We start from the raw sequence: 14,239 nt of genomic DNA on the forward strand, positions 1-14,239 counted from the left end.
TCATAGGCGTGAGAGGCAGCTGGTCCCACTGCATCAGGCGTCAAGAGGCAGAGGGAGAGATGAATGTTGCTGCTAGCTACTTTCTCCTTTATTCAGTCCGGGGCTCCAGCCCATGGAACGATGTCCCCCACATTCAGGATGGGACCTCTCTGCTCCGTCAAACCTTTCTAGAAATACCCTCAGAGACAGATGGGTTTGTTTCATTGTTATTCTGGGCTCCATCAACTTAACAATCAAGATCAACCGTCACAACTCACTGAAGGGAGTTTCACTGTTATTCCTGTTTTCAGACGAGGACACGGGGTCAGAGAATATGGGGAACTCGACGAGGCTGACAGGGTCTAGAACATGGAAGGGGCTTGCTCCTAAAGCAGCTGTCTCCAGAACTCAGCTTCTCATCAGTGTGCTCCACGGTGTCCCGAACAGATAAGGAACGTGGTGTCATCATATCCCGCCCTCTGTGCCTGGCACTTAAGGAAGGCCTGTTTTCTTGAACCCTCAAGTTCTCCAGTTCCCCTTCCGGTCTCCACATTCATTGGCTTTCTTTAGTATCTTAGCAGTAGGTGCCTCTCCCGGGTTCTCAGACGAGCTTCTTTCTGATTGAAAAGCTCTCCCCTCCCACTTTTCCCCTCTGCGTCTTTGGCTGACTTTTGCTCGTTGCTCTGGCCTTTGTTTAAATGCCACATCCTTCACCCTCCAATGTGAGGTTGTCCCCTATTAGCACTCTTACAGGGCCATGTATTTTCCTGTCATTCCATTTATTACAGTAATGATTTGCTTAATGTCTGTCACCTCTACCAGATTCCACACTCCAGAAGATTAGAAACTGTCTTTCTAGTTAACTCACTTGTCTCCATCACCTAACATAGTGTCTGACTGAAAGCAAACATCTGGGAGCTGTTCAGGCCATGAACAGCCATGCTCACTGCATATTTGCCCAATAAATGAAGGCTTTGAGCAAAACAGAAAAGACTTGCTGGGGGATGTCTTTCTGTATGCTGTGAATATATGTTGTTCCCATTGGTTAATACATAAGCTGCTTTGGCCTGTGGTAAGGTAGCTTAGAGACAGGCAGGAAATCCAAGGAGAGAGACAGGAAAGAGAAAGACAGAGTCTGGGGAGACGCCAGCACCACCAAAGGAGCAACAAGATATCAGCTGACTGGTAATGCCATGGTCACATGGCAATATATAGATTAATAGTAATGGGTTAGTTTAAGATGAAAGCTAGCTAGCAAGAAGCCTGCCCCATAGGCTGTACAGTTTGTAAATAATAAAAGCCTCTTGGGACCAAGCGGCTTCGGGGTGAGGCTGGGAGAGATTTGTCTGGCCGAGCAGGACCAGAGAAACTTTTAGGTTTAGGATGACAGTGCCACAGGTACACAGATCTGTACTATTGCATCTTATAGGTGTGGGATGCTATTCAAACTGTAAAAGGAGAAACTAGAACTTATTTTTTATTTTCGTGCTGGGGCTCTGTCCGAGAGAATCCTCAGAATGTTATCCTATCAGGTGTCACGTTGTTGGACAGTATAGGGAACCTGTTCAGGAAAGGGGCTTGCAGCGAGTGGCTGGCAAAGGAGAAAAGGCACTTTGGTGATTCGGGGTGATAGAACTTTGTTACGTGAACTAGAAATATTTCAACAGTGTTGCCGCCAACATAACTGGGTTGGTATTCAAGGAACACAGCTGGGCCATAACCATCCCTTGAAAAGAACCCAATAGGGATTTCACACTGAGCACCAAATCGGGAGTTGCTATGTCAGAATCATTATAATAACTTTTTACAGCACTAGTCATGTGTATAGCACCATAGTGTCAGAAAAGGCACAAACTATGTGGGTCTGGGTCATGAATATGACTTTTCAGAGAGACTTTGGATGAGTCCCAATTACAAAGGTGGAGAAGAAGAGGGCCACACAGCAACATTTTCTTTCTTTTTTTTTTCCTTTTTCTCTTTTTGATTTTTTATTAGCTCAATGCCTTGAGAAGTCAAAGATGCTTAACCTCCCCTTTCATTAGCATTTTTTGATTTTGCTAATAGGTCACTAGAGAGGGGCTCACAAAATGAGGAAGCCAAATGTTCTGCCTCTGGAAATGCAAGGTTGAGATTCAATATGTGATGTCAATCGCTCTGTTTTTCTTTGAGGGGTTGGCAGAGTGTGGTCTTCAGTGTCAAGAGGCCAGAGATCAAGTGGCGGTGGCTGGATTTTGCATCACTGGGAGCTGCAGCCAGAGCAGGAAGCTGACTGTAAATGAAAAGTCATTTTCCCTGGGGTTACTTGACCATCTTTTAATCCTAGACATAGCCCATCGAGGCAATAGCTCTCTCCTCTGCAGCGGCGCTTCACTGTGTGGGCTCGGATGCTGCCTGAAGGGCAAGCTGAGGGCTCTCTGCACCAGAGGCAAAGGCAGCATCTTGAGCAGCTCTGCCACATGGACTCTTTTTTTTCCCTCTTGGTTCCACTCTCACCTTTTCTCATTTACCTAGCTCATATCTCAGACTTGCTAGTGGCAAACAGAACAGAAATTGTTATTGTCTCCCAGGTCACTTGTTTCATGGATTACTTCAGGTCAAATCCTATTAAAGTAAATGTTTCTGTGGTGGGGGCAATCTCTGAATAACCAAACAGGGCATCTCATCCTCAAGTAAGGACCAGACTAGGACAAGCAGGATTTGATGCCCAGGTGGACTTCGTTTCTAGCGATAAGACAAATGACATGACCTAAAAACCTCCCCTCTGTAAAACACCTATAAATGTTTTATAAAATATAGCAAACATCTTCTTAAATGCAGAGCTCAACTCATAAAAATGTAGGAAATTCCCCAGGGCCTCAAAACAAAGAGAGAACCAGAGTCGTAATGATAGATGTGAAGTGAAAATGGGTCTGCTCTGAGTGTGTGTGTGTGTGTGTGTGTGTGTGTGTGTGTGTGTATGTGTGTGTACACCACACAGGCATGCACATGATTTTAGTAGATTGGATTTAATGTGCCCCAGCTAGAGGGAAAGTTGGATTTGTCTAAGGCTCCCTCAAAGCCAAGATCCTCAAAGGAAAAAGCTAACATCTTACAGAAGAAGATTGTTTCTCTTATCTGGACTCTGGCTTGGGAAAAGTTGTCTCTGACCCCATCCCCCACTGTGGATCCTCTTTATTTGTTATTTCAATTTCTCTTTCCTGGTAGGACTTTAAGGACTTCAATCACCAGGCAAAATATTTAAAAGGCCCAGTTCTGGTTTCAACCCTGAGGTTCCTGACCCAAGAAATGAAAACATTTTGAGAAGTACTTCTCTTCAATCCAAAGAAAGCAAAGAATCTCACAGATAAAATCTTCCCCAGGATGAGTTAATGGCCTCAAAGGACAAAACACAAAGCCCCTAAACACCAGATTGTGTTATTTAGGGGAACAAAAGAGAGTGCCCAGGTAACTTTGCATTTCGGAAATATAACATGTAATTTTAAATATGAGCACTTCCCAAATATTGCATGCAACATATGTACATTAAAAATTGATTCACTGAATACCTAAAATTTAAAGTTGACTGTGTTTTATGAGGGGACTCTAAAAGTCAACAGGACCCTCCCAGAACTGTAGACACCAGAACAATCAGGTGTACACTTGTGAATGACTGATGCATTAAAGAAAGTCTTGAAAAACAAAGAAAAGAAAACATTTTAAAAAATGGCCAGGAAGTCCTGGAAAAACAAAAACAACAACACAAATAAAGCTTCTGGAAACACAAGAGCAACATCTTTCAGTTGAAACTGATGAATCTCAACTTCAGAGATGGATTACACAGTAGCTTTGATGATGATGGGAGAAGAGTCGGTTATCAAGAGACAGATCTTCACACCCAGTGGGCATCACAGAAAGGTGGAGATGAAAAGATGTGAAATCATTTGGGTCATGGAGAACAGAAACACAACCTAACAGGATCATGATGGCATACACCTTTAATCCCAGCACTCTGGAGGCAGAGGCAGGCAGGTCTCTGTGAGTTCAAGGCTAGCCTGGTCTACTGAGTGAGTTCCAGGACAGCTAGGGCTACACAGAGAAACCCCATCTTGAAAAACAACAAACAAACAAACAACAACAAACAAAGGAGGAGGAAAGACAACCTAATATATGCCCAACAGTATTTCTAGAAGAAGGTAATTGAAAGAGCAAAAAAAGGAAGAAATAATTGAGGAGACAATGACTCAGAATTTATTTAGACTGAAAAAACACAGAGAAATTTTTAGATTTGAGAAGCACCTAATTTTCCTATCAAAAAAAGCAAAGGCAACAGGCCATATATAGAAACATCATAATGGAATCAAAGGACAGCAGAGACAAAGAGAAGGTCTGCATGTGAACACAGTTTTAGAAGACTAATTAAAGATGTGGGGAACAAGGGGAAGTGAGAAAAAGCATTTGGTACTAGAGAAATTTGTCTTTAAGACATAGTCCCCCCCTCCCCCATTGGCCAGGTGGCAGTGGCACATGCCTTTAATCCCAGCCCTGGGGAGGCAGAGCCAGGTGGATCTCTGTGAGTTCAAGGCCAGCCTGGGCTATAGAGTGAGATCCAGAACAGGCACCAAAAACTACTCAGAGAAACCCTGTCTCGAAAAACAAACAAACAAACAAATAAATAAATAAAATTTAAAGAAATAAAAAAAGAAAAGAAAAGAAAAAAGAAAAAAAAAAGACAGAGCCCCTCACCCATCCAGCCATAGGAGCACTTGACTTCCTCTGAACCTTCCTTTCCAATCTGCAAAAGAAATAGCCAGTCAGTGCTAATCCTCAGGGTTCTACGAGACGTGTAACACAAAGCCTTGTTTGTTAATATGCAGTCAGCAAAAGTAGCTATTAATACTATTGACAGTCCTAATTTCCCCCTGATATTAATTCCTACCATTCCCTCTCCAAGCACCCAGCCTTGGGAAGATTAATATCTAGATGTAGGTCGTGTTGAAGACAACAAATAAAATCTACTGGAAAAACTTAAACCAGCAGTTTAGGGCACCCTGAGCTTCCCAAGAGAAGCAGCAGAGACCATGCCCTCTAGTAGTCTGGTCCCCAGAATAGCTATAGATTGTTTGTGGGGGCACTAAGATGATAATCCCATATTGTATCCTCCCTGCCAACACTGCCCTAAATTTCAAAGACAAAAAACCAAAGCTAAATTGTCAACATTCTTTGACTTCCCTCTAGGTCAGCTTAAGACATCACAATACAAAGTCACATTGCACTTTTCTCTACTGTGATTTGCTTATCACATCTGATTTCTGCTAGACAATTTCCCATGTCCTTTCTAGAGTCTAAGCTCCACAAAGGCAAATTCTTTATTTATCTGGTTCACTGATGAACCCACAGTGCTTAGCTTATGGCTCTGGACTAGAAAGTTTAAAGGCCATTTACTCTACAGGTATGGACATGAGACTGGAATCCAGGAACAATATTAACCCCACAATATGACCGGCATCTGTAACTGTTTTTCTAGAGCTGAAAAAGACTCTAGAGATGCTATCATCTTCCCATGGCTTTTTCAGAGGGGCCTGAGGAGGTTCTCAATTTGACTCAACTTCTGGGGTTTTTATGGGGTAGAAATGAGATTCAAATGCAATTAGCCAGTTTCTAAAACTAGTGTGTCACTTCTATCACGTTACCTCCATGAACAAGACAGTGGCCATGGATGTAAAGGAAAAACAGAGCAAATACCAGGTGATTCCATTGAAGGGAGCTATCAAGAACAGGTAATTTCATACAGACAGAAAGGTGGTTGGAGGGCAGAGGAGGGGAGGGATAAGGAGTTACTGCTTTATGGTTTTGTTTTATTACTTTTTGGAGATTGATGGAAAAGTTCTAGAAATGGTGGTATGGTTGCACAAATTTATGAGTATGCATAATGCCATAAAGTATACAATAAAAATGATTAAAATTGCCATTTTATGTTGCACATACACAGTTACAACTTTCAAGAAGAAAGATCATAGCTGTGGTCAGTCTCTTAATCTTACCTTTTCAGGGCATTTTTGTAGAATGGGACAAAGTCTTTAACGGATATTAAAGAAAAAGTCATCTCCAGGAAGCTATAAACAGCAGGCAGAGACAGCTGCAGAATCTAGAGCCGTTGGCTTAAAAGTGACATGTTTCTATTATAACCCATAATTTCTCAGCAGAGTAGACTCTGTGAGCTGGTACTAGAGAAACGAGAGCTCTGTAAGCTACTTAACTTTTCTAGAAGGGAAATAAAATAACTATTAAAACTGTAAAAGATACCATATGGCACCCAAGAAAGGGAGGAAAAGGATAATTTTTGTGGTTGTTTCCTCAATGAACAATTAGTTCTTTATTCTTTAAAAAAAAAAAGTGCCATTAAGAGAAAAATTGAAAACTGCCAAGAAGACATATCTGAAGTGGAAATCAAGTTGAAAAGATAAATAAGATAAGCATTCCTTTGCTATATTTGGTGGAGTCCTGCAGAGAAAAAAACTCCAGCGAGGCAGCATCGAGACGTAGTTTATTAATGCAGTTTCCCCCACAGCAGGACACAGAAAGAGAAACTGGTGAACCAGTCGCATTAAAAAATTATGGCTCTTACATCTGATCTTTATGAATACATAGAAAAGGAACTGTCCTCCTGAGCCGTCCTTGGGCTGCGTGGAAACAGAGATGCAAAGAACTCTGTGTGTGTGTGTGTGTGTGTGTGTGTGTGGTGTGTGTGTGGTGTGTGTGTGGTGTGTGTGTGTGTGTGGGGTGTGTGTGTGTGTGTGTGTGTGTGTGTGTGTATGTGTAACTCCTAAGCATTATTTTCTCACACGTGCGTAGAGCAGATGAGAAGTTACCTCCTACATCTAGAAGTGTTTATGAGCAGCCCCTGTGGAAGATGCTGCGTGGTTCTCTCCACTACACTTTGACTGAAGCCCTGTCGTCTTCTTCTCAGTCTAAAACACTGAAGTCTATTGGTATTCTCTTTGGGGGGAAATGCAGTGGGTTATAAACTGGTTGTAAATGGAGTTCCCCCAGAGTCTGAGAGCTGGGAAGGAGCTTAGTGACGAGATCAGCCAGTGTTTTGTGTTGTCTAGGCTGTGCTCCTCAGATCAGTTAGGAAATTGATTTCGAGGGCTACAGGTAGCATTGGGAGGCGCGAGAGAGGGCAGAGCACAATGAGAAAAACATTAAAAAATGTGTCACAGGTATTGTTTGATGAGACGTGTGTGTGTGTGTGTGTGTGTGTGTGTGTGTGTCTGTCTGTCTGTCTGCCTGCCTGTCTGTCCATCTGTCTGTCTGTCCTAGATCACATGTAAAGGATTTCATGCTGTGATTCTGGAAACTAATGGAGTCATCAAACACCTTCTTCCATGTAGGAGGACGGGAGCCAGAGAGCGAAGATGAATATGACTTTCTCAAATCACAAGCCAGAAGGAGCCTGGGTCTCCCGACTCCCAGAATCCTGCCCATTAAACTTTAGTCGGCAAAACGTGCTTGGAGGTGATTGGCTTCTGTGAATATTGGTTGTCAGCTTGACAGGATCCAGAATGACCTGGGAGACAAACACCTAGTCATGTCTGTGAAGATGTTTCCAGGTTAGAAAAGAGGGAAGAGCCACTCCAAGTGTGGGCAACATGGTTCTCTGGGCTGAGATTTAGGACTGTCTATACAGGAAAAAGGAAGCCGAGTACCAGATGCATGTCTCGCTGCTTCCTGACTGCCTACACAATGTGACACCTGCCCTGCCGCCATGACTTTCCTTCCATAACACACTCCCGTCTAAGACCCTGGCTCCAAATAAACTCTCCTTCCCTTAGGTTGCCTTGGGTAGGTATTGAGAACAGTAACTAATGGGGTTTTCATGTCACGGCGGCATCTGACATGCTGGTCCTTCCCAGAACAGTTCCGGTGCTTCCGGAGCCACTGAGCTTTCCTTCCTTCTTCTTACACTCCTTCTGCCCTTCAGCCACTTGTGATCAGTGGTTGTGTGGGATGAGGCAGAAGCACGGAGGGGCAAATTAGCACTCAAGATCAGATGATCCATGACTCAGAAATAACTCCTGATATCTGAGGAGCCTGATAATTCCACAGCTCATTGCTCCCCGAAGCTGACAGACCACATAAGAATAGAACCACAGCCTCCTAGTAAGAAAGAGGGCGGCCCCTATGCTGACTCTATCAGAGAGGGCATCTTCAGTAACAGTGGACTGCTGGCAGCCAGGAGCTCCAGGTGTCTCTTCCCAGACTCATGCACTCTAGGCTGTATAAAGTGTTTTGTCCTCACAATGATAAGGTTGGGTTGTGGGAGGATCTTGCCTGGCATTCCAAGTGTCTCTGGTTTTGACTCAGAGGAGGAATAATCTACCACGTCAATAAATCCCTCTTGTGGTTCCCGTGTGCCAGGTACTCTTCTGAAAATACCGTAAATATTTATTCATTTAGTTCACACCACCAGCTTCTAGGTTGCAGAGGTCTTTCCTAGCTACAGTTGTAGTCAGAAGGCTGAGAAGTGTCGAGATGTGCTAAAATAATTTGTTTTTCTTTCTGATTTGAAGACAGGACGGTGAGCATACTTAATAGAGTTTAGAACTATGTCACCGACAGAGTGAATTAATCAACAGTCAAACTCAAGGAGAAAGGTCAACTGCCTGCTTTCTCTTGGCAGGAGAAATTGGGAAGAGGATTATTCTTGCAAAGATTCATCACTTTTTGATGCTTTCCAGAAGTGGTGATGGATTTGCAATGAGCCATCTACATTTTTTTTTCTTCTTCTTCTAAATCTCTCTCAGGTACTTTAGTCCAGCTGCCTTGGTACATAGGGTATGCTGGTTTCTAAAAACACCCACTTAAAACCACGTGGCAATCAAACCTGTGCCCTTGGCTGACTGAACCATTGTTTTACATAGTGCTAGAAGAAGGTCTTCTACAAACACTATTGTAGAAGTGTCATGTCAAAACTCATCTTGACCTTGGAAACAGGTAGATTTGGCTTTGATAAAGAACTTAAGTAGAAATTTTCTGGAGTGTAAGGAGGAAAAAGTTGGGTTTTTTCCCTTTAAGAGGAATGTGAGTTGAGAATTTTTTTTTTTTTAAACATGCTTCTTACGTGTATGTTTTATATGTTAACATTTAAATCCCACAGTACTCTGAATCTCCATTTCACAGATGAGAGAACTAAGTTAAATGATGTGCTAAAGGTAACTATGTGAGGGACAGAATTCAGATTATAGTCTCCCTGCAGAACCCATTCCTTTTTCCAATTCATCTCCAGTTCAAAAATGAATTATCCCCAGGAGCATTCATTGACCATAGCTCAATGTTAATGGATCTTTCCGTGCCCCAGACTACCGGCTAGCCACAAGGAATACCAACAGTTAAAGCCCTTTGTCTATAATTAGGCCTTGGTTCCCTTAACAATGCTACCATGTAATTAAACCGATTTTGCCAACGGGCAGATATGCTTCACTAGAGAATCTGAGAAGAACCCTTTACATCATGCTCTGTTTCTTGTTCATGGTTATCCATGGTCAAGTCTGGGCTTGGAGCTGAAGCTCAGGAAGAATGTGGAGAATGCTGTTGGCCCAGAACTTGCCCCAGGAAGCTGTATCACAGCAGGGTGGATTTCCTGGGCAGCCGGTGAAACTCCAAACTGATTTCTATTCTTTGTTTCCCTCCATAAGACAGGTTGAGGAAAAATGCCAGTGGCCTAATATCTACCCTTCTCTTGGAATGGCCTCCACTACTTCAACAGCAAGTCTCCTGGTTATTAATCACCAGAAATGAAAATGTCTCTTTTTCAAAAGTGTAATTATCAGAGGTCTCACCGTGTCTTGAAAGAAGATGTATTCGCCATTATCAGCACATTCTGTATTTAGTCTCTGGAAAACATTGGCTTACACCACAGTTTATGGACTGTATTTTTCTTAAAGAATTTCTAAAGAATAAGGCACTGGAAACACAAGGCTGGTATTAAATAGTTAAATGATACACTACACTACGCTACAGTGCTGAGTGAGAAGGGGAACCCACAGAGACTTAATATTTTCTCGGGTCTATAAAACTCCAGGTTTACAAATGCAAGTCAAATAAAAAGCTATTAGAGTTGTAACTAAAAGTTGCCTGGATTAAAGATCGTTAAACGAAAAAGTTAATAGGCAAGGTCACTTGGGACCAGATACCAATCCAAATTTTCTAAATTTTAAGTTTCCCAAAGGCCACAATCCAAATGTCATGTAGTAAAGTACTTACTGTACCCTTTCTTATCCCAGTGGCTGGCTTGAGAGGACATGCAGTTACTACCCCCCAAAGCAGCCCAATAGCCACAGAGCACCAGAGGAGTCCAGATGTTCGAGATTATGCCTCGGATGCAGTGGAATGTATGCCAGAGATTAAAAGGCAGAATTAATTTATAACACTCTCTACCTGTTTGCAATATGTGCTCAGCATATTCTCTGCACACATTGTATTGTACGGTAACTATAACGTTGAAAATCACCTGCAGTATGTGACCACTGCAGTGAGGTTTAAGAGGTGGCATTTGTCATGTTTCAGTCTGCACATCTGGTTCTATCTTATTTACCAAGCGATTAATATAGGAGTATATTACAGTGAAATCCTTTCCTATCAGTTTCAATTGCTAGGAAATGGAGCACCTTTCTCTCACCTCTCCCTGCTCCCTTCCTCCCCATTCTAGGTGGAACTCAAGTTTTCTAGTCTTAGGATTCATTTGAGTGAAGACTGGGAATCCACTCTTGCCTTTGTTCGACTCCCCAACCCCAACCACAAAGGGGGTGGATCTGCATCCTTTGTTTTACAAAGCACACCCACTAGCCAGAGAAAACCGAACCTTATTCCAAAAGCAGATGAGATCAGGAACCTCAATCAGATCAAACTATGGGAATTAAATTCTAAACTTTAAACTCCCTTTTATTGAAATATAAGTTTGTTTAGTCTATTTACACCACAATTTATGCACATATATACATAGAAGGCAAAAATCTGTCAAATAAAAAAGTTTCTCTTACTAAAAAATTAAAAACAAAGTAAAGTGCATGGAATTGATTTTTTTCTTCTTCTGGTGAACATCATCATTGTCATATTTTTGGTCAGCTGGGCGAAGCAGGAAGAAATTCATTACTGACTCTGCATACAACTAGTCCTGAATTCACAGCCTTCAGGCCAAAATGACAGGAGTTGGGGAACGACTCAGACAAATCGCTGGGGTCCAGTAGGGCTCCCAGGGGCGGGGAAGTCTTGTTCTTTGTCCTATCCAGAGCGGTCCCTCCCTCAGCTTGGAACAGTTATCTCACCATCGTGGCGCTGGAACAAAGGGAGAACACAGGAAGGGGGCTCCACCAGCCCGTGTCACAGCCTGCTCTGGTACCACCCGCACTGTGGTTGATAGGAAATAGCAGAATTAGCTCAAGGGCTCAAACGGAAGTTTTCCTTTTGGGGAAGGGGTGGGGCGGGGGGAGCGACAAGAATGGACTGCATCTCCCATAGAGACTGCCATTCGGGGGCCAAACCCCAGCAGCCAGTTTCTTCGGATCCAATCTCCACGCAAGCACAGAAAAGAATCCTTTTAAAAAGCTGGGTGGAGGGAATGTTACACTTCTCGCCTCGGTGAGTTTGCCCTTCCAGAACTTGGAAAGGAAACCGCCTGGCATGAAAAGAAAGGGGCAAGTGGGTAAAACATAAGTTTTTAGACAGCTTTCGCGATCAGGCCACTGGGTGGGCGTTGGCCGGTTGGTGCTAGCCTGTGGCCGAGAAGACAGCCCTAACCCTCGTCATTCATACCCCAGTCCCTCTCTTCCTCGGAGTGCCATTAAGTCCCCGGGCCGGCGGCCGTACTTGGCCTTGCAGTGCAAAATGTGCTTGGCAAGGAAGTCAAGGCGGCGCTGTAGCAGCTGAGCATGGGGGTCTGCGAGCTCCGCCAGCTCTGGGAAACGAGGTTCGTGGCGAGTGTAGAGGCGTAGCAGCCGGGCCGCCGCGTCTTGACCCCGGTGCAGCTCCAAGACTCGCCTAGCAGTCCGCTCTCGGAACACACAAACTGACTGTAACAGCGGCTCGTTATACTTGTCCCACATGCCAGCCACCCGGTAGCCGTGCACCAAACCCGCCTCATTGTCCAGAAAGACCAACGCCCCTCCCGGTCCTCGGTGCAGGTTGCTCGTGGCGCGGTGCATAACGCGTGGGTCCCATTGCAAGCTGAAGAGGTTGCTTACAAGCCGGTCGAAGTTGGCCGTCAGGTAATCGAAGAGGATCAGATCGGTCCATTGTACCAGGTCCACCAGCTCTGCCTGGCTGAGGTTAGTCAGCTCGCCCCCAGCGTCGCGCAGGGGCCGCAGACGGCCGTCTTCTGATCGCCAGGGCTCGGGCACCACCACGTCGGTGAGGTTGGGCAGCCAGCGCGTCAGGCTCACCACGCTGCCCTCGGTCCAGTGCGCGGCGCGCAGCTCCTCCTGCACCTGTACCCACTGAGCGCCCCGAGCCTCCACCCGAGCCAGCGCCAGGGGCGGCACGTGGCGCTGGAGGCCCAGCAGGCGCGCAAGGTAGTAGGACAGGGCCTCGCCCTGGATCTGCTCCGGGTTGATGCCGTAGCGTACACAGGCACGGGTGCCGTCGGCAAAGCGGGCTAGGCGGTTGGAACTGCGTCCGCAGCCTCCGCGATCCAGGGCCACTACCCGGGCACCCCGCACCACCTCCAGCCACGCTGCCGCCTGGGCTTCGGAAAAGCCCCGGGGCACCTGCTCCTCCAGGCCGCGGCTCCAGAAGACGCCCCCGTGCACCGCCGTGCGCTCCGCGGGCTCGGGCAGCCCGGCTGGCACGTGCCGCCTGCGATCGTCCGGGTGCCTCCCAGGCGGGTTATCTGCGCCGGCCGCCAGGGTGAGCAGCGCCCGGAAAGTTTTCAGGGAGCCGCCGCGGGCGTCCCACGCTAGGGGCGGGGGCAGAGGGAAGCGCGGCTCGGGCGCGGGGCCGCCACTCTGGGTCGGATGCCGGGGGAGTCGATCTTCGGGCGGTCGAGAGGCTGGCAGTTCGGTCCGTGGTGGCAGGAGCCCTCCCCACAGCGTCAGCAGCGAGCTCAACGCCAGCAGCCAGAGCCCCGCGGCGGCGGCGGCGGCGCTCCGCATCCTCCGCCCCATGCTCCTGCCGGCGCGCCGGTGCCACCGCCGCCGCTTCAAGCCAAGCCCGGGCGCCCGGGTGCGGGCGGTGAGGCGGGCCCGGCTGCGGACTGGCTCCGGGACTTCGGGTGATGGAGCCCCATCGCGGCCGCGGAGCTCTGCGGGGCTCTGGCCAGCGCTCTGCTCGGGCGCTGGGAACTCGGCTCGCCGTGGCTTCCCAGCTGCTTTTGTATTTCGCTGTGAGACCCTCCGGCGGGCGCGATTCACAGGCGCCCAGACCACGTGGGAGCGAGGGGGATCCCCCTCCCCCTCCTCTGCCGCCTCTCCCCGCCCCCCACTCCCCCGCCCCTTCCCCTCCTCTTCCCCTTAAAGCGGCAACCGATCCTTCCAGGAGCGAGAGGTGGCCCCACGATAGGTTCAGGACTTTGGGGCCGGGTGGAAGCTGGACTGGCCGCGTCCATGCGGGGGTGTCGGAACGGGAGCGGCAGAAACCAAATCTAGGGCCTGGAGGTAGCCGCGCGCCCAGGGCTCTCGTGGGAGTTGGGTGATCGCCTAGTCTCCTTGCTTGGACTGTGCGGGCTCTCCCGGAAACTTCAGACAGACCCCCACCGCAGTCCAGGCGCTGCAAGGCAAGGATCAGGGCGAGTCTTTTTTTTGCAACCTCACTTGCTGTGATTCACGCTGCCTTATGTAAATTCCCGGGAATGTCTCGAGCCCTAGAGGATATGACTCCAGCCGGAGAGGAACCATCTGTAGCCAATGACTTTGAACCTACGACCCATCTCCAGAGCAAGCTCCCCAGTATGGGTCACTGCAGGCTTAAGAGCAATGAGATTGGCCTCTGACTTTTTCCAGGGATGCTGGGAATTAAACCTTGCCGTGCAAGTTGAACATCCAAGTCAGGTCTCCTGGTCACAGGCCACTTGGTTTTCTATTCAAAAGAAAGTTCACTATACAGAAATAACGATATACAGACGGATACAAGCATTCATTGCCAACATGCTAAATTTATTTTTAAATTGTCGTTTAGTCGCTCACTTTATTTCCAATTATAAATTTCACCCAAACAAAGAAAACTAAATAGCATTAGTTACTAGTTTAGTGTAAAGGAGAGAGGAAGAGTGGGAATGGGGTCAGTGGAGGAA

General features: G+C 46.6%; 1 protein-coding gene across 1 annotated transcript; it reads right to left on the reverse strand.

Moving 5' to 3' along the window:
- Positions 1-10,873: 10,873 nt before the first annotated feature.
- Positions 10,874-13,394, reverse strand: Fjx1 (four-jointed box kinase 1). The gene has a single exon (XM_036185988.1). The coding sequence runs from the start codon at positions 13,113-13,115 to the stop codon at positions 11,760-11,762; it is 1,356 nt and encodes a 451-aa protein (XP_036041881.1). The 5' UTR covers positions 13,116-13,394; the 3' UTR covers positions 10,874-11,759.
- Between the last annotated feature and the right edge of the window lie 845 nt (positions 13,395-14,239).

This window comes from Onychomys torridus, chromosome 4, assembly GCF_903995425.1.
Source record: "Onychomys torridus chromosome 4, mOncTor1.1, whole genome shotgun sequence".
NCBI classification, from domain to species: domain Eukaryota; kingdom Metazoa; phylum Chordata; class Mammalia; order Rodentia; family Cricetidae; genus Onychomys; species Onychomys torridus.

Coding starts and splice junctions, on each gene's coding strand:
- Fjx1 (XM_036185988.1), bottom strand. CDS start 13,115: ATGGGGCGGAGGATGCGGAGCGCCGCCGCCGCCGCCGCGGGGCTCTGG.